This window comes from Poecilia reticulata, chromosome 11 (assembly GCF_904066995.2).
Source record: "Poecilia reticulata chromosome 11, P_reticulata-male-v2, whole genome shotgun sequence".
Lineage (NCBI taxonomy): Eukaryota > Metazoa > Chordata > Actinopteri > Cyprinodontiformes > Poeciliidae > Poecilia > Poecilia reticulata.
Window position 1 is genome coordinate 26,059,309 of NC_088840.1, and position 24,925 is coordinate 26,084,233.

At 38.8% G+C, this 24,925-nt stretch overlaps 1 protein-coding gene and 1 long non-coding RNA gene across 7 annotated transcripts; both read left to right on the top strand.

Annotated features, from left to right (window-relative positions):
• The first annotated feature begins 529 nt into the window (after nt 1–529).
• On the top strand, nt 530–3,945 carry LOC108166725 (uncharacterized). Of its 2 annotated transcripts, XR_001777077.2 has the most exons (3): nt 530–686; nt 771–809; nt 2,689–3,945. It is a non-coding gene; the product is annotated as an uncharacterized LOC108166725 (long non-coding RNA). The 2 variants fall into 2 exon arrangements; XR_014089660.1 differs by lacking the exon at nt 771–809.
• Nucleotides 3,946–5,633: 1,688 nt separating this feature from the next.
• rxrba (retinoid x receptor, beta a) lies at nt 5,634–24,022 on the top strand. 5 transcript variants are annotated; one of them, XM_017307530.2, is made up of 13 exons: nt 5,634–5,787; nt 6,576–6,724; nt 8,066–8,298; nt 8,509–8,662; nt 8,774–8,953; nt 10,949–10,969; nt 12,856–13,016; nt 13,142–13,271; nt 14,495–14,627; nt 16,507–16,542; nt 18,083–18,174; nt 18,309–18,414; nt 18,522–24,022. In XM_017307530.2, the coding sequence occupies exons 2-13, from the start codon at nt 6,709–6,711 to the stop codon at nt 18,667–18,669; spliced, it is 1,410 nt and encodes a 469-aa protein (XP_017163019.1). In that variant the 5' UTR covers nt 5,634–5,787; nt 6,576–6,708; the 3' UTR covers nt 18,670–24,022. The 5 variants fall into 5 exon arrangements, with proteins under 5 accessions (XP_017163019.1, XP_017163021.1, XP_017163020.1 ...); XM_081612284.1 differs by lacking the exon at nt 5,634–5,787 and adding an exon at nt 5,814–5,889; XM_017307532.2 differs by lacking the exon at nt 16,507–16,542.
• The last annotated feature ends 903 nt before the right edge of the window (nt 24,023–24,925 follow it).

The window sequence follows — 24,925 nt, forward strand, 5'->3', positions numbered from 1 at the left end:
TTAATAATTTTTATGATTTATTTGGAGTTTTTGTAGAAATTTTATTGAATACCTCAAATTAGTTCATTCTTAATTAGTGGGACCAACTGGTCTGAGGGGCTTGCAGGTGGGGGGAGGGTGGTCACCATAAGTATCCATCAAAAGACTGACCACTGAGGCGAAATCACACAAGCGAAGCCACTTATTCAATTTTTCGTATCCCCCTTCCATCCCTGCATGCATCTGCATCCCACTATCTTTTCCCTCCACCCCACCTCCCTTCCTGTGTCCAGCACCCCCTGATTTTACCCTGCACCCCCCATTTCTCTCCCTCCCCTCTGCCTCTCGCCCAATTCATTGTACCAAAGGAGATTTTCTCCATTGAGGCCCAGTCTCTTAGGTAACCCCAGCGCTGCATGAAATGAGGGTAGAGAGAGAGCGAGAGACAAGGAATGAGTGAAAGAAGAGGGAGAGAGAGGCGAAAGAGGGCGGGGAAACCAAGAGGAAATGTAAAGGCGGAGGGTGGGCCCGACAGAAAGGGTTGAAGAAGGAGAGGGAGAAGGATGCAGGATCAGAAGAGGCAAAAGCAGAGAGAGTGAAAGATGGAGAAGTAGGACAAGTGCGGTCAGACGTCGACAGCGATGCAGCTAAAATTCGACCCACAACGGAGGGAGGATGGAATGGAAGAGAGGATGTCGGTCGCACATGTAAGGATGAATGATCGGTGGTTGAGAGGGACTTTATGGCGGGCTTTTTGCAGAAATTCTTGATCCAGATTTTACGTCCCACAGGGTCTTAATACCTGGCACTACAAGCCTCCTTTCCTTTAGGTAATACATCTTTTTTGTCACTTTTAAACAGGGCACCGAGCATTTTCAGTGCCTGCAGACAAGTGCGAGGCAGAAAAGTTTAGGCTTTCAGGCCTTTTTCATTCCAGCAGGATCAGTACTTGTTGTAAAGGAGGAGGTTAGGAAAATGGAGCAAAGAGTTTATGAAAATTGTTCAGAATGCAAAACAAATTCTTTCTGTTAATGCATAAGTGAAGGTGAACTTTACTTAGACTTTATGGACTTCATTAGGAAAAGATAATTGAAATGTTGTAAACTTACTATTACAATGCTGAAACATACCATATCTATGCTGTAGGACTTAAGAAAGCATTTAAGAGGTTCCACTTTGAATTTATTTTTTCAACAAAATGAAAGATTTTCTGGCTCTAACTGCAAACTTTATTCTGAACACAGGCTTAAAACTTTAAGGAACAAGCTCGCTGAGTTGCTGCCATCCTTTGTGGCCATGCTACTCTGCACCTCAATGGTGGGCACACAGCACATGGGGTTCGGATGAATAGGCCAGGCCTCACCAAAGACCGCATCATTTGGATAAAGACGGAGTCCCACAGAAAGAGAGAACGCCTAACAGAGCAAAGCAGATAAAGAGAAAATGTTGCATTCGGCAAATCAGATTAGAGCGAGTCACGGTTTTACTTTTTAATTCTCAAGCATCCCGTTACTCCACCCTCACTTGATCTAACTTGGGCAAATTTTCTACCCCTGCTGCTTATGTGCTTGATAATCAGGTGCACAACTGCTGTGCTGAGTTATCATCTCAGGCTTTTGTCCTCTTTGATCCGTGTGACCGTTGGGGGGGACCCACTCCTTCTTTTGTGCAAGGTCACAGCGCTGGCTCCTTTAGGACGGGCCTGCCCCCGGGTGGTGACCCCTTCGTTTATCATGGTGTCACCGGCTCAGAATACAAGCATGAGTTAGCGCTTTTTCCCTTTCTCTTTCTCGGGCTTATTCTTGGTTTTTTCAGGTCTTTCTTTTTTTCCACCCACAATTGCTGACCTGAAGGCCACGGATAAAACACTGCTTTGAACCTTTTTTCTCAGCAAGTGGACAAACTGATATTTTGGATCCTCTCCCAGGCCTTGGTGGCTTGGTGACTTAAATCACTAAATCAGCTCTGCACCAACTGCCACACAACCAGGCGATGCACCTGCCTCTTCAAGAATGTGAGTCCTCTAATGACCAAAGGAGACGTGGAGGTCTGGAGTTGATTGTCCAAACGCAATTCTTGCGTCTGCCTTTGTGAAACCAGGAGTTGTGGATGGACATCACGCCCCTGACCTCCGAACATCAGCGAGGGACAGACCACCATGGATGGGATCAAACTCAGCGGCTCTGTGGGTGGAAAAGTGAGGCGCAGAAAGACAAACAGATAGAGGGAGAGTGCTATTGAACCAGGCAGAGAGTGTGAGTTTATGTAAATCTAAAGCCTTCAAGAAACCCATCTGACATTTTTGCAAGTCATCCTGAAGGTTTTCTTAATAAGACCGACGCAATTTTGAGATTTGATGCTCTAGAAGCTTTTCATCAAAATTTCTTAAGCTTAGTTTTAATAGAATATTGCACTTATGTTGAGAAAAGCTAACAATGTTTCGTGGCAACATGTACAGGAAGTGAAGAGGAAGTCACCTGATTTATCTAAATGCAACTTAAACATCACCTTTGTATCTATGCTAAGCTCATATTTTTTTCCCAAAATGAAAAGCCTTTTGAAAACATTAATGTTTCTCATTACAAAAGATGCGATCCAGCTTCAGTTGAGAGTGAAAATTAACTCCAATTAATTGAATATCTGCTAACTTTAATTGCTTCTTTCACACAGGTGTCATGTCTAATTGTTCCTACTCATCTTGCTCTGCAGATCAGGAGAGTCCCCCATGTTGGAAACAAGGTTAAAGTCTTTGAGGTGCAGCAAGAAGCTGAATAGTTGAATGTGTCCGGCTCACACTCCAGCACTGAAGTCTAAAGCAGGTCTTGCTAAATTTGCACTGGAAAGGGTAAAGTGACAGAAAAGGAGAATGAATGGGGATTTGGAATTTGTGTGTGTGTGTGTGAGTGTGAACTCACCCTCTCTGTGTTTGCTCCTGTGAATTTGCTTCTGTGTGTGTTTTCCTGTGTTTGACAAAGTTCAGGGGGGAGGCAGACCTGGAGAAAGAAAAGGGAAAATGAGAGCAAGTGAAGGATTTGAATGAGGTGCAGAAAGAGTGGGGGGAGAGGCAGATTTTTGGAGGGAAAAAGAAAACCAGGAACCTTGAAGTTTGTGTGGCCAGATTGTGTGCTGCTTCACAGCACGAGGAGCGTAAATTGGTGAGATTTATAGATTGAAGCTGCAGGAAGCAACATTGCAGTCTGGGAAATATGTATAGAGAAAGAGAAAACGCGAGAGAGGGACAGAGCGGGAGAGTTAGAGGGCAGAGGGAGATCAAGAGCGAGGCTGCATTAATATGCTAATGTCCTGAGTGAATGCACAACAGGCCCACTGACCAGGCTAATCACTAGTGGACACACACTGGGGCTAATCCCTAACACAGCACTGACACACACATGCGTGAGGCACAAATGCACATATTTAGATAGTGACATCTTCAGCATTAATTAGTGTTTGTTTGAAATGCAAGAAATGGACAGGTTTGGGTTCAGTTTTTGAAATTGCAATTTGATTTCTAGATAATATTACAAGATGTAACTGATTGCTTCCATCAGTAAAATCACAATGTTTTAAAGTTTTTCTTGTTCTAGATGTGACTGAATACAAAATGCTTAAGAAGCATCAACACAAAAGGATGTTACATTTCCATAGTAATATAGTATATATTCCATATATCATATATATGGAATATATACTATATTACTATAAGGGTCGAAACATTTTAGTCTAGCATAGCTGAAAAAAAATGCCATCGTCTGTTAAAATCTGGATAAATGTGTAAAGCTAATATGATAATTATTAAAAAATTCAAAATGATGTAAAACATGAAGATAAAGCTATTCTTTTCCTTGCATTTGAACTTCAGTAGCTTTCATTTGCTTTAAAATATTATTTTATGTACTTTGTTTTAAAATCTGATACTTTTGTACTATTACTTACATGTTTTCAAAATAAAGTGATTAAAAACAACATGTCAAGATTTGTTCTGGGTTTTTGCTCCCTGCCTTTTTCTGTTCACTTAAAAAAAATCAATAAAAACTGATAAACCCTTTTCTGTCTTTATGGAGGAGAATGACAAAAAATAATGGCCATATTTATGGTCTGAATTTAAAGCCTTTAAAAAGTAGCTGAGACTAACATTTAACATACATTTAGCTTAACTGCAAAAGGATTAGTAATTGGGTTTGCTTATCTGTTAAAAACATGGTGTAATAAATTCTGAGAAGGAAGTTAAATATTTCTTATAAATAGTGCTATGACATAATTTTATCCACAATTATTTTTCCCAAAAATAAAGTTTTGCATTAAGCTTTATAACATCCCACGCACTTCCTTCAAATTTCTTCAAGAAATTAGAGGATAAAAGTAATTCAATTTGAATAAATAAAATAAAATTGCGTTTATTCATCTGGGTTTTAGGCTTTATTTATCCCTGGAACTGTAAGCTTGTCAGTTTTATGTAATTGTAGTACCATGTCAGGCCACTTGGGGGTGATAATGTATTTGAAATCTCCATTAGGAATATCCTGCAAAAGAACAAAAAAGTTATGAAGAAAAACACATCCAAAAAAGACGTGAGCTGTGTTATTAGACATGTGTATTAACAGAAGGAAAATAAATAAATGAATAAAAAATCTGATGTAATAATGAACTTAGCTGCTTGACATAAGCATTTATTTTGTGTGAGATTTTTTACTGAATAAATCTTACTGTGACATGACCAACATTTGTTCATTTTTATTTAAAAAAAATTATTTGCATGAATTCTATATTAGTGTCATATTTTCAAAATGCTCACTTTTAAATTTAATTACACAGAAAACAGACTTTTCTTGTATGCTCTTCTATATAGAGTTCATTTGTTTGGAATATGTTTGGAAAAAAAATAGGTCATTATTTGCACAGATGAGGAAATATCCAGTGCAAAACTTGTTCCAAAGAGAACAGTTGCAATCCCTATGAAAACCAAAACATCTAATTTAAAAGCAGAAAGTGAAGACTTTAAACATATGTTGTTGAGCTAATAGAAAAGGGACAAAAATACCTTACAGATGTACCTAAAAGTGGTTTTATTTGGTCCCACATAATGATAATTACACAATAAACTGTTCCGTCATTTTTGTAGTAAAACTATCATTCAGCGTTGTCATTGCAGCTCCTTATGACTGATAGTACATAAAAATATTCACCAAAACATTTGTGCAATTTATAGTTTTTCAGGTTTTTAAGTAGAGATGCTGTGTTGATCTGTTTTAGTTACTATTTGGTAAAATTAAATATGTTTATTTTTTATTATTATTATTTCAATATTAAACACAAAACCAAAGTAACCATGTAAATCATGTCATTTATGTGTTTACTCAGCAGTGATTATCAGTAATATTGGTGCAATAAAACTCTTGAGTATTGCATAAGAGCACACACTGGTACAAGCAATAACGAAACTGATGAACTCACCAATGTCCGACAATAACCTTTGGAGCTACTAAAATGCAAAGCTGAACTTGTCTTGACCTCCTGACCTCTTGCTCTGGATGTGTCTCCCTCGCTCAGAGACGTGAGGCGCATCATGACCACACAGCCCCTCTCCGAAACCAGGGTGCTCTGTTGCTGTTGCAGTGATTTTTCGGGGCCAATGTTCATCTGTACAGGAGCACTAAGCCAAATCCTCCACCATCATCATGTTTTCATCGGCGCAGGGGGAGGAAGAGAGGGAGGGCTGACTGCGAGGCAAAGTGGGGGGAGAGATAGACACACACACGGGGCCTAGTCGCCACATCTTTTCATGCGAAGAAGCTGCGCCGTTAAACCGTCAGTAATCCGTTTTTATTTGCTATAAATATGCATTTTGATAATTCAGCTAGTATATATATGAGAGAATGAGCTAGAGGCGGGACTGCCAGGGATAATCCGGTTTGTTCTTGTCTGTCCTATTTTCCTCTGATCCACTTTAGCTATCTAGTTAGCTTGCTGGGGTAGGTGGCTAAACATAGCTAGCTTACCTTGCCAACTTAAAACAGACTCTAATATATTGGTTTCTAAACGTGACAAGAAATATCAACTTTCTTTAAACTGTGTGCCGAGTGCTTTGCGTTTGATTTCGCATTGAAAAATAAGTAAAACAAGTTATTTGTACGTTACAGTCTGATATTTTAAGTTTTCTTGTAACGTTAGCTTGGCTAGTTTACGAGCCCTACCAACTAGCTGTCTCAGAGCAGCAGTGGTTTGTTGCCATCTGTCAGGGCTCCGTCTGGGCTATGTTGCCGTGAGATGTTTGAATCACTGCGATAAACGCACAATGTGTTATGTCAGTAACACGCTGTTGGGTTAATATTGAACTATTACAACCCTGTAATATATCCGGACAGGACGTTCTTGGCACCAGCTGAGCAGCTGGCTGCTTTTCAAAGCCAAACTGTAACGTTACACAAAATGACCAGAAAAAAAAAATCAACAGATTCGCTTTTATGTCTTCTGGCAGCAGCAGATTAAGTAATCGCAACCATTTGCGCAACTGTTTGATTCTGATTGCAGTCACTGAAATGTCTGCCTCTTGTGTTTATTTTTATTTCTTGCTCTTCCTTGTGTTGGAATTCCAGACCCGTTTTTGGTTTCCCAAACCAACTCCGGCCCGGGCCTCAGTCCGCGGTCTCGAGTTTGACAGCGGGCTGTTAGAGACGAAAGAACGCCGGCTTGACGCTGCCAAGCAGCCCCTGCGCCCCAACCACCATCATGGGAGATAGCAGAGGTGAGCAAAAAACGACACATTTCTATTTGTTTCTATTGGTTTGTTCACAAGAAACAATATTTGTGTTAATTATTAAATGTTTATACTTGCATACATATTAGCACCTGCAATAAAATCAGCATTAATAGAACCATGGTTATAATAAGACACCCTGGCAACACTTGCTCACTTCTCCAAATTATCGTCCTAAAATAGCAAAGCGGGTTGTAACATGTTTTATTTTTAGCAATAAAAATTGTCTCAGGAGGTTATTTCGTTTGCCTAAATGTTACAATGTAACATATACAAATGGTTGTTATAAGTTCTTTAAAAAAAATCTATGTTTGGGTCCAAAGATTTTTTTTAAATATTATGTTTAATTTCTTTAAGAGGAGTTGTTTTATAGCAGTGTTTAGAGTTTGACTGTCATCTAACATATCTAAGAGCTGTGCATCTTTATTAGTGCATTATGAGTAAAATGATAAAACTATAATAGTCAGCTTACAAATGTTATTTATTTCAGTTTATGAGAAATTAACTTCTGAGAGTGTTCTACTTGTTTGTGAGTGAGAGCAGTGTTATAAGGACATTGTCTCGTCAGCTGATTTGTCTTATCTAAAATAAACAGATGAGGCGAAAATCAGCATATGACGGTGACAGTGACATGGTAGCTAGACAGTTAAAGCAGTGACAGTGCAGTCTAGACAGCGACAGATGATAGTGTCAACTTTTTGAAGTGATCATAACAAAAACAGTGGTTGAATTTATTATTGTCAAGTCTGTCAGTGTTTGTAGAAAACTGACCTACAAAAAAACAGACATTTTCTTTAACACAGCATCCAAAGTCAGTCTGACCTCTGGCTGTGTAAAATAAAATAAAAAACTAATAAATTCAATTTGTTGAAATGAAACGTTTTGTTAAATGTTGATTTTTGTTGTCCACTCTAATCCCAAGTGTTGCCAAGTAATTATAATCTTGCCATGTGCTGTTACATTTTTTGTCTGATGTTTAATAAATGCATGTTTGTTTCAGACCTGCAGGGGAAATTGATGTGTCAGTTTGATCTTAAATGCTGTTTTGCAGTTTTTATCTAAAACAGTGTAATTTATAGACCTCAGTAAATCCTCTGAAGGATAACTTCTTTAATCCAAATCAGTTGAATAAAGAAGTGTTTTTCTTTATGTTTTAAAGCTTCAGTTCATGATTTGATATCAAAGTAAAACAGTTAAACCCTCAGTGATTTTCCACACTGTGCATTTTGCTTAAAAACCATTTAGCTGACAACAGGTTACTGTTGTCTTTTTACGTTGCACAACTGTATGAAACTCTTTTACATTCTCTCTGTTATTTTTTCTCGTCAGATTCTCGCAGTCCAGACAGCTCGTCTGTGTCTTCCCCTCCCTCGGGCCAGCGCTCCCCACCGCTGGTTCCCTCTGCAGCTTCCATGACTTCACTGCCACCCATCACCACCACAGGGGTCAACAGCCCCATCAGTAGCATTGGTTCACCCTTTTCTGTTATTAGCTCATCACTGGACTCACCCTGCCTTCCTGGCACACCGTCAGTGGGATATGGCCCAATTAGCAGCCCCCAGGTAAGCTAGGTTGTCAAGAAAAAAAAAAGTATATTCTAATGAAAATCTTTAGTTTAAGATGATGAGCTGACTTTGTTTTACTTTATGATATGAAAATAGGTTGGGACAAAATGGCAAACACAAGGTTTTAAATGGGGGTAAGAGTAGGTGAAGGGTTGATCTTGTTTAACAATCTCAGTTTTTCTTTTGTTTTTTTGTCTGTTCTGTTAGATCAACTCAACAGTGACCATGTCAGGGCTCCATGCAGTGAGCAGCTCCGATGATGTGAAACCTCCTCTTGGCTTGAAGCAGCTGTCTTCCCACAGCCCAGGGCCGATGCTTTCCCAGAAACGCCTTTGTTCCATCTGTGGAGACAGATCCTCTGGTCTGTAGGCCTCTTCAGCTCCACTGTTTTAGTGAAACGTGTTTGAAACATTTAAGAAATGTGCAGTTGTTTGACTGACTTTTTCTCTCTATTTCACCGTTTGCTTTTCAGGTAAGCACTATGGCGTCTACAGCTGCGAGGGCTGTAAGGGCTTCTTCAAGAGAACAGTGCGAAAAGACCTAACCTACACCTGTCGGGACAATAAAGACTGCATAGTTGATAAAAGACAGAGGAACCGCTGCCAGTACTGCCGCTACCAGAAATGCCTGGCAATGGGAATGAAGAGAGAAGGTGAGAAAGCATCAAAAAGATCCAGAGACATCCATTTATTCCAAAGATAGATGTTCTGTTTCATAAGAAAACAAGCAACAGAAAGGGGCAGGTTTCAAAGAGATCAATAGCTCTCCTTTAAACACTCTGGGTTGGGATGTTCTTTCAGATCCTCTTCAGGTTTTTTGGAACTGAAGAGAACTTGCAGTTCAATAGAAGAACACATTCTGTGAATGTCTTCCACCCAAAAACCTTTTAAAATCTTCAGCCTTTAACACAGGCAAAGTTTTTTCTGTCCTTAAATTATTTTAGTTTTTTTACTTTGTTCAAGGTTTTTAAATAACGAACAAAGTAAATAATCTTTGGGGTAAGGAGAGTCAGGAAGCTGCTGACGGGTCGGTTTTGGAGTAACAAACACTAATGCTCATTTTTTGAATACATCAGATAAGTTGTGCAAACAGAAAAACCTAAATGTGCAGCAGTTAAACTTGAACAACCCTGACTAGCTCTTTTGTTTAAGTATAGCTCATAACCATTCTGCTTAAATTAAAGACTCTGTTCTATATAAAACTCTAACTGTGGAGTTACTTGTTAGTGAGTCTATTTCACTATTTAAATTTTCAAAGTGAACCGTACACGTTCAGACGTGGAACAGACTGAATGATTTACAACATCATTCGGGTTTTTCCTGCAAATCATTTCAGGGCCTTTCATAAGCCAGTCCACCTGAAGTCGTCTGACGGCAGATCTTAAAGTTCAGAGGTTTAGGAACCAGTCAGATTACTGGTGTGTTTTTGTTATGCTAGGATTTCACACTAAGCTACAATTCAATATTTCGTGTAGCTTTATTTGACCTAAATTAATGATACTTTAGCGATGTAAAGTGAAAATGTACAGAAGAAACATTCAAGGCTACTGGTCTCTATAGGAGGTTCTTGCATGTTTTACTCAACTTTCTCTAGTCATTAGTTGTAATATTTGACAATATGTGACACCAATAAAAACAATCAGGGCTTCAAATTATTAAGAAAGCATGTTATAATATGTTTGTTTTTTGGAGAAGATTTATTTTGGCTGGTGCCTTTTGGTTTTAGTATTGAAACAAGTTGGTTGCAGTTAATTTATCACCTTTTTGCCATTTAAAACATTTTATTCTACCTTAAACAAGAAGTGTCACTGGATGTATTGCTGGCACAGAGACTTGGCTAACTCTGTTGCTTCTTTGTGATAAAACTTGTGACACAATGTGCAGCCCTAAAAACCTAATATTGCGTCAATATTGAAAGTCTAGGTTCTTTTTTTATTTCCATCACTGACAGACCTGGTCAATGTTTAGTACCGTCTCTGTCAGGAATACATTTTTCTCACAGTTATTATTTATAATTCAGATTTTCTTTGTATGTTTTAAAATGACAATAATTTGATCTAAAATAGCCCTCCCAGCCGTTGCTGTTATTTAAAAATAATCTGTATCAGATCAGATTATAATTCATCTTTATCTCATTCTGTGCTACTGAAAGACTAGAAACTATCACAGTTTACAGAAACAGCATTTCTGCTGTAATTGTCCTTGCAGCCACAGCAGCTGAAGAATTTTTGAATGGTCTGGTGTAATCTCTGGTCAGTTTGTGGAAAACACTGATTGGTCTGTCTCTACAGCGCTGCTCTCAATTCCTACAGATTACAAAATAATCTGGCAGTGTAGAACGACCCAGGCATCGCTTACATAATCTGTAACTTTTTTTTTTTTGTTCGGGCTTCGATATTCGTTGTCCGTTTTAGTGCATCTAACTGGACCGATGAGGTGACGTCTATTTGCCTGCTGAATGAGCAGCGTGATGAACAGAGTCGATGATAATCTGAAGGGAGGGGGGGGTGACGTGTTTACAGTAGAGGATGGGAAGAAGGAGAGGGGGATGTGGGGTGGATGAGTCCTATAAACACTAACCCCTTGCCCCCTCTCTTCCTCTTTTGTGTTTCCTCTCGTTCTCTCTCTCCCCCTCCCTCCTTCTGTAGTGGCCAAGATGAACGACAGATGTAAGGAGAAGAGAGAGGGAGGGGGGTGTGGCTGTCTGTATGAGCGATCAAGGCATAGAGGCATTTTGCGCAGCTTGCTGTCGCTTAGAAGGACCTCATTTAAAATAAGTTTCCGTAGCTTAACGCCAGGCCTCAGAGGCAGACCAGAGCAACCCTTGAATGACTTCCATAGGTGTTTTCACCCCTTGTGGACATTCAGCCAAATATACAAACTCTTCTTTAATCATCCCCATTCTTTAAAAAGCTTTTCTCCTCCCATCTGATTGCTGCACAATTAGGGCATATTTCCTGCCGTCAACCACAGAGCCGTTCCACATTTGTTCAGAGGCTAAATGAGACTTTGATGCTTGTGGGGCTGGAAGTATAAATGTTTAATTTCCTGCATTTTTTTTGTTTGTGGTTTGTTGCACAACATTTAATTTTCTCTCTCCATTTCCCAAGTTGATGAGAGCAGATTGTTGTGAAAGCAAATCGTTTTTCTAAAGCGCTTGCCTGAGTAAAGGACGCTTAACTATATTGTTTCCAACAGTAAATAAAGTGACTTTTTTTTTTTCTCCTATTGAAAGTGTTTAGCCTGCGATTTCCAGCCTAGGTGGCGCTAGAGAGCTCAGGGCAGCAAAGGATTTCTGTTTTGCAATAAAAACTTACCACACTAAATCAATAACAAACATTACTTTTAGACATTTAACTGATTTAAATTCAAGGGTTTTAGGAGTAATAATTATTTTCAATAATACATAAAACTTCTTGCAATCACTGTTTAAGGAACTTTTTTATTGAAACAGTATTCCTTGGGGATGTAAATCAGGATTTACTCTGAGACTAACGAGCAGATGCAACGTCCTAAATCAAACATTATTTATAAACTGGAGGAAAAAGATTGAAAATGTTTTATTGGTAGCAACAGGGTGAGTCTGGAGGATAAGAATATTAATTTAATGAGTTGGTAGAGGAAAACTCCCTCAACATCCTTGTTTTATTGCCATTTTTACTGAGTATGTTTATAATAATAATTGTTGCACTGAGGACATTCAAACCATGAACTGCTTTTAGGTTAATGAGGCCAAATGAACAGATTTCAGGTCATTTTATCATCCAGTAACACATTCACAACACATAATTTACCTCATTATGTTTTGGAGGATTTAAATATTTGGACTAATTTAGGGATCAAATAAGATAAACTACCAATATTTTTGTCAGTGGTAAAAATTGTGAACAGCTGGTTTAAACAGTTATTACTGATTTCTATGAAAATGTTTATTTACGGAATAGTAATAATTGACTGACCTGATTAATTTTCATATCTGTGTGTGATGGATTTGTTGATACTGAAGTTATTTGGCTGCTATGTGACATAATGAGGAATAATTGGTGAAGTGGAGCAATTCCTTGATTATAAATATAAACTCATGTTCAGGAGTTACATGTTCAGTTGTGCTTAATGGTTTTCTTGAACAATATTTTCATTATTTTGCAACCTTATAATTCATGATTTTAATGTTTAATTGTCTCCACTGCAGTTACAGTGGGTCGTTTGAATTAAAATACAGAGAATACAGAAAAGTAAAAGAAGAGAAATGTTTAATGTTTGACTGACTTTTGCATGTTTTCATGCTGATCTCTTTCATTTCTCTGCTTCTCTTTCTGATGCTTTTCTTCATTAACTTTTTCTTCTCCTTTTCCACACATTCTGTCCATCTTTGAAACCAATGCCCTTCTTTCTGCTGCTTTCATTAATCTTTTATATCCTTCATGTTCTCTGTCCCACCTTCATTCACCTAATCTCCTCATCCTCATCACACTTTCTCTACTTTTCTCACCCTTTTCTCCAATGATGTTGATCCCGTGCTCCTCCTTTCCCGCTCTGATCCCTCGTTCTGCAGCTGTCCAGGAGGAGCGGCAGAGAAACAAGGAGCGCGAAGGCGAGGTGGAGTCGACCAGCGCAGTGAACGAGGAGATGCCGGTGGAGAAGATTTTGGAAGCTGAGATGGCCGTAGAGCAGAAGACGGAGCTTCATGCAGATGGAAGTTCAGGCGGCAGCTCTGTGAGTAACTACCATGGTAGAAATTAAATCCTGAATTAATTATAAATTTTTAGGATATTTAAAAATATTCCTAGGAGAATGTTCCTGTGAGTATTAATATAAATCTCCATCTCCATGTACTTCAGCCCAACGATCCGGTCACCAACATCTGTCAGGCAGCAGACAAGCAGCTCTTCACTCTGGTGGAGTGGGCCAAGAGGATCCCTCACTTCTCTGAGCTTCCTCTGGATGACCAGGTCATCCTGCTGCGTGCAGGTTAGTCTGGGCCACTACTGTAGTGTCATAACTTGATGAGGATTTTATCCTCTGTATCTTAAACCTGTGTCCTGGTCTTAAAATATAACAAACTGGTTTAAATTTGAAATATGCTAATTTACACGGCCAGGCCAAACACATTCATTAATATTTCTCTAAATGCACCAGAATCAGCAGAAAGGCTGTTTTCCATCTGTTGCCCCTGGACAAAATGATGAAACCAAACAAAGGTTGAAATGACATAACTACACAAATGTTGTTAATAGCAAATACAATCAGTGCAAACAGCAACTATAAAACATTACAATTATTATAAAATGTATAAGAAATCATTAAAACTAATTTAGTCCTTCATCTAGATGACAAAACACAAGACGTCACATGGTGGGATTTGGAGCTGGTTCTTATTTAAAATGTTGGCAAATCTGGTGTGTTATGAACCAATTATTAGTTTTTTAAAATGCAACATGTTTCATATGTTGCTTCCTGACACCATGTTGGTGGTTTTTGTTTGTTCTTGTATCATGTAAGAGGATGAATCGTGTAAATCCAATACAAAATCAGTCCTGATAAACTAAATAATCAGTTTTGAACAAATGTATTTAATAGTGGTTCAACTTTAAAATCTTTTCCACGCAGTCACTTAAAAGGCCTACTATTATTTCACTCTCTCAATCACTTAAGTATGGATGAAACCGTCTCCACTGTGTTCAGACTTTATTTAGAAGACCAACCTGCAGATGTCACAGATTTTATTTCCTATTTTTTGTGTAAAATCATTTTCATAAAATCACCAGTTTGTGCTCACAAACACTGTTGCTAAGTGGAAACAGCAGCCTGCCAGAGAAATAGGTGTTTGTTTGGTATTTTGTGTTCACTTTTAAGAATCTTTGAAGGCCATCTGGACATATTAAAATATTATAACATTATTAATATACTTGCAAATACTTCATAAATTCCAAAAAGATAAATGCTTTCTGGCAAACCTGCTAGAAAGTCAAGATTCTTTTGTTTATTGTCAACTATAATAAACTAAATTGTAGAATTTAAAGCATTTCATAAGACTTTGCTGCTTTTAACCTTAAATGACTAAGCTACTTTTGTTTAAAAATAAGACGGTATTAGAAATGATTATGGTTAAACAGCTCTAGAAATGACTGGAGAAAGAAAGAAAAGAATCTTTAAGACCCAGTTCAGACACTGAGCCGCCGAATCCCCAACAGGCTGGAACGAGCTGCTGATTGCGTCCTTCTCCCATCGCTCCATCTCGGTGAAGGACGGCATTTTGCTGGCCACTGGCCTCCACGTCCACAGGAACAGCGCCCACAGCGCAGGGGTCGGAGCCATATTCGACAGGTAATTTACATATGCATGGGTAGAAGAAAAAGATGTGCAACATTTAAAAGTTTTGCAGATATATGTATGAAAAATACTGCAAACTGGAGGGATTTGGCATAATAAGTATATTTTTATTCACAATATTGTTATCCCACACTAAGAAATAAAATTTAATATCCTTCTTTAATTTTACCTTGTAATTTAACAATCATTTGTCTCAATGGTTTTATACTCCTGTTTAGTGTTTAATGCTAAGTTAGGTTATTAATTATTGACTGGGATAAGTTCTTAGGATATTATCTTCTCATCTTTGGTTGGCTGCAACTGCTGTGTTCTGCATTGGCTGAAAGATTCTGCTTGGTTTTATTTTATTATTTTTGTTTTTGTTCTGGCTGTCCGACTTTAGTGCATGCAAGGTGAGGGAGGCTGGTGGTGAATGCTTACCCATGAACATGCATGCACACCCACCCCGAGTTAGTGGCGTAGCACCGACTGTAGAATGTATTAATCCTGTAATCATGGCTGGAGAGTGGAAAGATACTAACAAATGAAGATTTCATAGCAGTTTTCTTAAAATGATTTAATTTTGATTAAAGCGTTGCATCCTGTTATTGTGGTTGTTATAAAGCATGTGTGTGTAAGTTTTTTTGTTTTTGGTATTTTATCTTGATTTGAAGATATTTTCTAATGATATGAAAACGTATAGTACAGTAGGTAATTTTCTGATGATTACAGCTATAAAGCAAGGCTTAGGTAAAGTACGGCTGTCTCATTTAAAGTGTTAAGAAGCTTTTATATCTGTTACCTGCTTCCATCCATGTATTAGATTCTTATCTGCCTTGATTGAAATGTATTGCTGCAGATGTCCGAACTTCCTAAAAAACATCAAAGTCTGATCACAACGTGTTAATCCACTGTCAATTACACTTTGATTATTTAATTAAAATTAAGCTTTGCTGTAGATTTTAATGGTTTTATGTATATCTGGCTCACTGCAAGTCATTCATTTCCTGCTGATAATTACCTCAAAGCTCAGATCTCCTCCTGCAGCTAGATTATTTTCTATTTGTTATCGTGGATTTAATTAATTATGCATTTATCGATTTAATTTTAACTTTTAACTCTCCATTCATAATGTCTGCAGCGAGTTAGTCATGTGATTCAGGTCTGTTGGAACAGAGACGCATCTGAAGTTTCATTTAAACATTTGATCTAAAGACCAGCGTTATCATCATCTACGCTCTCAAATCTGATCCACCAGATTATAAACAAAACGCTACTTTGAATCATTTGACGTTTTGTAAACACATCTAGGTCGCATCAAGGCGTCATGTGTGAATTGTTATTAAAGTAATTAAAGGTCATGTAGTGCCTGATGACACACTATTAAGAGCAATAAAAGAAAGAAATAAGTACAACGCCTCCATTTGTCAATTAAAATAATGTTAAATTATTTTCTCTCTTACTAGTTTATAATAAAGCATAGAGCTACATCAAATTAAACATTTTAATTTATTCTTATGCAAATCAATAACAGTGAAACATTTGAAACATTTTCACTAGTCAGCGGATTCATCTATAATTTTCTGGTATTGTTGATTTGAAATATGATATTTATCATAATCTGCTCCTCCGAACTAAAAGATATAGAAACATCACAAGTTTACTTTTTAATTATTTTATAAGCATTTGACCCCAAACAGTTTTCTGGTTTAGGTCCAACAAACATAGCATAAAATCCAGACAATAGATTTCAAATGAGTTCAGTTTTAAAGTGGTGAAGTCACGTCTAAGCATGGACTACGTGTAGAGGTGAAGTGCTCAGCACACAGGCAGAATACTGTAATGACCATCTGTGTAATGACATTGTAATAACACATTGTGATTGAATACACAGGGCGAACAATGCTGAGGTTGGGGCCCTATTTGACAGGTAATCACGCCACTACACAAACACTTCTCTTGAACCCCTCCTCTTTGACTCGATGTGAAAATAAACAGAGAAGCTGAGGCTTTAAAGCTCTTTCTAGATCGTTGCAACAGTTTTGCGATTCCTTGGTACAACATAAAAATCTGAACAGAAACTACTGAAAATGGCTCAGCCTTGTCGTATAGCTAGCTTGACTTTTTTTTTCTTTTTGTGGCTTTTATTGCATTTGAACATTGGAGGGATGTTCTGCCCATCGCCTTTGACATCAGATGCTTTCTGAGACAAAAACAGCAAAACGAAAATGAGTGAATTGGATTTTTTTTAAGCTTTTGTTTCCAACACGGTGGAGTCAGAAGATTTGTGTTTGGGTGAAAATGATATTCCACCAGTCCTCAGTTCTTGTATTTACGCTGCTTTACCATGGAGGTTTATGGAAATTGTGTTGGCCTGCGTTAGTCAACGGCGCCTGTGATTGGACGCACCCATTTCATCACATCAGTAGCATGTGTTTCTCATATGTTCTGACAAAACTCCTCTCTCCTTCTTTTATATCCACTAACTTTCAAACCAAATTAATCTACACTGTCGGTGTGAATATAAACCACTCGTATGGTATTGTACTGGTTACTGTGGTTAGGTGATGCCTGTGAAAATACATTTAACAGTAAACCTTCATTTGGATCTTAGATGATCCATCAGTAAGTAAGCAGAACCTAATTTGCATGACTTTGTTTTTCTTAATTTTTCTTGATGGTTCTTATTTTCGTATTTTTATTACAGGTTATATTTCTGTGAGATGCTGTTAATAAATTCTTACGTTTCTCACAAAGCATGCTAACTCTTTTTGTTTTTACATGTTGATGAACAAGATCGTGTTGAAATGTTGCAAAGACGAGTCAGGTGTTTCAGGCATGTTTTTGAACATCTTGGTTTTTGTGAATTCAGATGTCAGGAGTGGAAAATGACTCCTAAATTGACTTGTTTTATTTAGTCGAAATTAAATATAAGTAATAACGAACAGAAGTGCTGAAAGCTCAAACTGTAGAAAACCAGCAGCAGTTAAAAATGTTGATCTTTGGATGAAAAACCTGAGTTACAATTTGCTAAATCTGAATATGTATGTATTTAAAATGGATTTGTGTTACTGTTTCTTCGTTGGTTGTGGTCAGTTTCATCGTCTACATTATCAAACTTCACACATTTTCTAGTAGATCTGTATTTAAACAGACCAGCGCTCAGTCAGCCGTTAGGTTTGCCACTCGGGTACAAAAACGTTTTTTCCTCCCTCCTTTATTTTCTTGTGCAGAACCAGCAGTTCAGCCATGCCATACCTAATGTGATAACCATTGAGCAGCAGTTATGAATGATCATGTGGGCCTATGGAGTCTGTTTTTCTTAGAAGTCATTTCCTCCGTGTCTCTTTTTTTAATATTCTGCTCTTTTTCTTTCATTCTCTCCTCTACTTCTGCTCTCTTAATGAATTCCACCATTGTGGCATCCCCCCTGTATGTATCGTCCTACTGCATATCTCCTTTCTCTTCAGGGTTCTGACAGAGCTTGTAAGCAAAATGAGAGATATGCAGATGGACAAGACAGAGCTGGGCTGCCTTCGAGCTATCATTCTCTTTAACCCAGGTAAAGACTGTTGCTATATCGAAAACCTCGTTAAAACAGTTCAAGGCAGATATTCAGGTTATTTTACATTGACAGGCATCTAAAATAGTTAAATTTGATGTACTGATTGTATATTTTTCCTTTTTTGTTGAAAGATGCCAAGGGTTTGTCCAACTCCAGTGAGGTGGAGCTTCTGCGAGAGAGAGTTTATGCGTCTCTTGAATCGTACTGCAAACAGAAATACCCTGACCAGCAGGGCAGGTGCTGTAAAACTTTAAACATTTTTAGACAAACAGGACATTCATTGTTCAGTAAATTCAGTTTTCCGAGTATCTGATTTTTCATTAACCCATTTGCTCTCCATCCAGGTTTGCCAAGCTCCTCCTCCGACTCCCAGCACTGCGCTCCATCGGTCTGAAGTGCCTGGAGCATCTATTCTTCTTTAAACTGATCGGTGACACGCCCATTGACACCTTTCTGATGGAGATGCTCGAGGCGCCTCACCAGCTGACTTAAGGGAGCAGCGTTCAGACCGGTCAGGATCCGACGCACACCAGGATTACCAACACGGCCTCCAGCCTCTGCTCGCTGGCTCCCCCTGCTGGGCCGCGCTAAACTGCAGCACCCGCTGGTTTAATTCTGCCAGCTCTTACACCCAAACACACACGCGTTTCCCATCACCATACGCTTCATTATGTGTTCACGGACATACAGTCACACACACCTGCAGCTCTCCAAAACTGGATACCTGAACTGAAAACAATCTAACAAATACACAGAAAGAGCTTGAAGTTAATAATTGCTAATGCTCACACAAACACACACGCATGGATTTTTACTATTGTTTCCCATCCTCAGTTTTCTTCTACAGGAGTGTCGACTTGAGAAATGATCCCACACATACAAGAAAAAATATCTTAATTTAAATTAGACGTTAGTTTTCACATCTTCATCTCACAGTGGGATTTTGCTTCTGCATAACTGGTGATTTTCTTTTCTTTTCACTTTGGTTACTTACAGTTGCTGCTCGCTGCACCTCTGTCTCTTACATTCATAACTAGCTGGTTAGTTATTTGTATGATTTTAGCTGAAGATCAGGTGCAAAGCATTTGAATCAACTGTCCAGCGTCGAAACAAAAAACCTCCTTTTAAGGACTTGAAAACACATCATCAAAGCGATTTTATTCAATCGGGTAAACATAGAAATATTGGGGTTTTTTTAAATAGTCATGCTGAAACTTGTTTGAGTTTCTATTTTGAAGTACTGTACTCATGAAATGAGCGCTTTTTAAGGCATTGAAATCCAGGAAAAGGGGGCTGGATGTGCTTTGTTTAACAAGCGAAGCCCCTCCAACCCTGATGCGCACAGCGGGCTTTGTAAGAAAAGAAGAATGACTTGAATAATTTGTTTCTTTTATTTTTAAGTTGAGATTTTATCTCTACTCCGCCAGATGTTTGGCATTTTAAGATGCTTGAAGCCTACAGGAAGTAAAGCTTCATGCAAAGATAAAAGTATTGTTTTCTCTTTTATCTTCTGTTCCCCAAACCAGTCCCCCTTTTCTTCTCTTTTCTTCTTTTCTTCTCTTCTCTTTTCTGGTGGTCATTTATGCACTTTTGTGAGTTGTAACTGTGTAAATGTTCCTGTTCCCTAAAAATGACCATCTCTTCCCAAACACCTAAGATGAACTTGAAGGTACTAAGTGTAGGGTTTTCTCATTATTGCATACTGATATGTTTAACCCGGTGAATGATTGCTGAGTTTCGGTGCAGATGTTAGTGAAGCAGTCTTGCGGTTAAACATTTTGTCCGGCAATCATGATGTGAGTCTCTCCTAACGACCAGCACAGATTTTATCCAGTGGCCACGAAAGAGGAAATCATTCTCTGTGCCCTGAAAGTAATCATGTGGATAATTGGACAGCTTGTATCAGAGTGTGTGGCCTTCTGGTCAGCAAGTCATCGAGGAAATAAATGTGTCTGACATTTGACTGTTGAAGTGACCTTGGACTGCACACTTAGGATGTTTGAATTGAATTGATGTGACTCCACTCTACTCTGTTCTTATGTGGAAACAAGGTGCTGAAATCTTTGCAACTAAGCATCAGTAGAGTTGGGAAATGATATTAGAAGCTGGAATGATGTGACAGTGGAAAAAGTTGATTTAATCTCACCTGATCTCATCGACTGCGGCGCGTCTGCAGATCCAACGGTTTAAATGTGGTCCACAAACAATGAATGAATTACAGAGGATCTCTTGAGTCGTGTTGCAATAATGTAATCCCTTTCTGCTCCACAGTATAATGGAAATCCTACACCTACTACCGGTGGATTTGGACGTTTTGCTGTGTGTTGGCTTGAATCTTTTTGTACCATAGCTGTAAATAATACCAAAAAAACGAACAGAGAAGTCATGCAGAAACGATGACCTGCTCACACTTGTGAAATACGTGGCTTCAAGAAATTTAAAGCTCTATTTTTTGCTGTTTATGAAACATCACGTTTTTATCTCTTGAAATCACGAAACATGAAACTGACCAGGGCCAAAACCACACCTCATTGCTGCTTTTTTGCACCAGCTTCTGCCAGTTTATTCCTGTCGTTCCCAGTAACTGATTGGCTGGACTTTTTTTTTTTTTTAATCTTTTTTTGTTGACATTAGCTCTTGACATCTACTGTGATTGAAATTTGTGAAGAACCGAATCGGTGAAAAAGTCAAATGCAGCTACAAAGTGTTTAGAAGAAAACCCTCCACACACCCTTGAATGTGAGCAATACTGGGAAACACAGATTTACTTCGCTCTCTGGCAGTCATGTATTTAAATTTTTAAAAAGTGTTGATATTCTAAAGTATATTTAGCCGCCTCCTTAGCCAACATTTAATAGAAGTGAGAACATTTTGCTGTGTCATTCTAGTGAAGAGGTACAGCTGTCTTCTTCCAGGTGCTAAATCATCCATGGTCTTTTAAAGACCTGCACATTCACATCAATGCAAATACAGTATGCAAGAACACCGACAAATCAACCATCCATCCTCCCACTCTGTTAGATTTATTCTGACCTCCATCGGCTTTGTTGTAGATTTTAAGTTGTGGAAAATGATTTCCAGCTACGTTCTAGTAGAGTTTGGCTCTGCCCGTCAGAGTCAGACCCGGTTTTAGAGACAAGCGTAGGAAGCTGCAGGGTTTTGCCATCTGGAGACGTTGTGAGCGTCCAGCCCAGCAGATGACCCTGGTGTTCCTCAGAGATGGGGTTCGGCCCCCACGTCGGTGTGATGCTGCGGCTGACCTGTGAGACAGGTGATTTATTTCAATCATGGGAAAAAGTTGGTGTAACTTTAACCTTGTTTCAGTTTCCTTCCATCTCTGCATATGTTTGGTCAAATTAGTAGCGTTTCTATTATTTGTGGAAAAAGTCAGCTTTTTATGCAACGTTGCTGACTCGGATTGTTGGCAAAAGGAAAGCGAGATGAAGGTGGACTTATGATTTAGGTGACCTTCCGGTGTCTGCCAGCCTTTTTTACTGTGTAGTATAGAATCAGTGCTTTAGTGGTGTGAGAATATGAGCTGATGCAGGTTTTGAGTGAGACTGATTCTGTAGCTGCTGAGCTTTTAGATCTGTGATCTAGATTAGAAACAGTCGGACCGAGGAACCCACAACGAGCGTCTCTTTATTTCTCCTCTCCTTGTACCTCAGTGGTGAAGCTGACTGTTGGATACCTGCTTGCATGAGTTCTCTCCTCTGACCGTTTGAAACTTTTCCTTTTGGAGCTTCCTCTCTCGAATGTTTGAGCCTTCTGCTACTGCACAGCGTTTGTAACCAGGGATGAAAACAGCTGAAGGCAAACTATTTAACATGACTCAGATGATTAAACGGTTATTCTGCATTATGTTTCTGTCTGCTACATATTAATTAGGAGTAATTTACGTTTCTCATCCCTCCATACGACATGTTTGTTTTGCTTTCTGTATTTTTTTTTGTTATCTAGCTGAGAGCTTAGCTTTGAGTGATTATAATCATACAGTGATAAAAGCTATAGACTCAGTGCAGGTTCTTAAGCTAAGTTTCTTCCAGCTTTGCTGAGCAGGAAAACGCTTTAGCAGAGCTGGTGGTTGAGCGTTTATAAAACAATGTGCGGCCATGTTTTTATGCATTTGTTTATTAATCTGCAGCTACACGTTTTAACTGGCAGAAACTGTAACTTTGGCTGTGATGTGCTGAGCGTTGTTGAGAGAAATAGGGGGTTGTTGGAAGAATATTTGAATTTTTAAGCCGGTATGTTGACCTGAAGCTTTATTACAACAACCCAACCTCCTGGAGTCGTTTTGCCCCATCTCAGCTGCCGTAGCTAGAACCTAACATTTTCACTCACCCGCTTCGACTTCGCTTGGGAATAAGTAGACTTGCAGCTTAAACCTCTGGTTGTTGGACTGCTTGAGGATGTGAAGCTTTTTCTTTGACGGGAAAGTGTAGAGAAGAGGATTCAGAGCCGCGTGTCCCTCTTTGCTTACGTTACTTGACGGCAGAGCTGCGACGATCCGCGATCACCGCGTGAGACCGCTGAATCGCACCGCAGCGCCCCGCCCACAAATGTTTGTCATTGCAAGTGTGCACTCAAGGCAGGCGCATGCTGCCACCTTTTTTAGGCTGTGTAGCAGCATTGCTGTCGCCATCTTTGTTACATTTTGAAACTTCTTGTGTTTTTATGAGTAAAGATTTTAATTAAATGCTTTTTCTTTTTAAACGGATGGCATGATCTGACTGAAATTGCGTCGATTGGACACGAGGGTGGCGTTGTTGCACGTCTTCTGGAGCCAAGGCTCGCGCTGGTTTAATCAGAGAGGTTCAGTGTGTGCTATGCAGCCTTCAAACTCACCACCCTCACAGTTTTCAATCACTGCCAAGCTGTTTGCAGCCATCTTTTAATGTAGGGCCACTAAGTCCTTGTCATGTGTGTAAATCGTGATTCTTGTGCAGCACAGTGAAGACGGTGTGCTAACGTTAGCCTAAGTAGTGCGTTTCTGAACAGAGGCCCTGATAGGAATGGAAATAGCAGCTTGTGTGGGCAGAGACGTAGAGCAGGGTGTGGACCCCCCTGGGTGCTCAAGCTGATCATTTGGTGCTTTTTATGGGGTCCTACAACCTGACAACATACATATGAGTGAAATGCAAAAAAGGAACGATTAGACAGGGCGAGACTAACCCTGGACCTGGTCTTCTCTGATAGGTTGGTGTTGTGAATATTGTTGGGAACTATAACCTGTCAGAGAAGCAGAGAGAAACCCCCGACCAACATGTTTCTAGTGCAGGAACCTGACAGGAAGGACTGATTGAATATAGCAGCTCTCCTGGAGGACGAGGGGGTTTACGGATTTATGAAGCTCTGATCAGAAACAGAGGGAGAACACAGGGCAAGGACTTAAATAACTTGGATCAAGTGTTCAGTTATTGATTGAGAGAAAAAAACAACTATTTTCCAGTAGATCTAGGATCTTCCTTAATCGTTTACTCTCCATCTTAAAAACTTTCACACGATGTTTCTTTGTCTCGTTTCTCGTCTCCATCTACTCTGACTATGCTCTCCACCTTTTCTTTATTACAAAGTATTAAACAAATGCAAGAACTGACAAGAAAAAAAATCAGAACTGAATTTGTCACTCTTCTGTTTGATTTGTCTGTTTCTCTCTCTTGTGTCTGTTCTCTGTCCTGTTTGTATTCTACTCCATTTTACTCATGGAGCTGATTGACTATTGTGTGCTTTGGGGATTGAAAGAAGAAAAAAATATGAATAATATTTTTTTTTGTTCAGTCATTAATTCTGAATCTTGTTTCTGTTTGTTGTATCATGTCTGAGTAAAAGTTTTAATACTGTATATGTTTTTTTGTTTATTATTCAGAGAAAACGCACTTGTAACTCTTATTTACAACAGTCTTAGGGATAAACTAAGAAAATGAAAATAATACTGTAGGAAAAATTCATAAGGACTTTGTTTTTGTAATTTTATTACTTTTTTCTCGTAATTTGTTTTTAATTTAATGAGCTCAATACTCTGTTATACTTATGTATTATATTAGCTGATCCAAAATAATTATATTACCATAATAGAAAGTACAACAAAAAACCACAACTATGAAATAATTTACAGCTCAGTTACTTCAGAACCAAATGAAGGTTTTTCTACATTATAAAAACCTTCATTTTGTTGCTGGAGTGTCCAGGAGAAACGATGCGCTGCTCAGTCCAGCAGGACCCCAGGGCCTCAGCTGACCACTGCCACTGCACTCCCACCTGTTAACCTCTAGAGGGAGCACTGACCTTTTATCCTGATTAACTTCCTCCATCAGTGGTCTGCTAACTCTGATCCGCCTCCTCTTATCTCCTCCTCTGGTTGTTTCTCCTCAGCAGCACCTGTTTGACTCAACTTCACCTATAAGGAAGCAGCTCAGCTGAGATTGGAGTCTTTCGAGAGAAAGTTCATCCAACAGTGGTGCCTCTACCCCATATCCAAATATGAAGTTTGATCTCTTTCCCCCCATCTCTGACAATATAATCAACATAACCCAAAACTACTGCGCATTTTATTTTTGAAAGTTGATTTATAGTTTCTTGTAATAAATCCCTTTGAACCTTAGTGGTATTTTTGTATGTTACCCGAAAACACAATTAATTAGGGATTTTTCTTGGCAGTTGGAGTATATGGGCTATAAATAATAAACTAATCAGTAATAGAAAACCATTAGCGCTATGTAGGAGTGTTATTATCCATGTTGGAGAT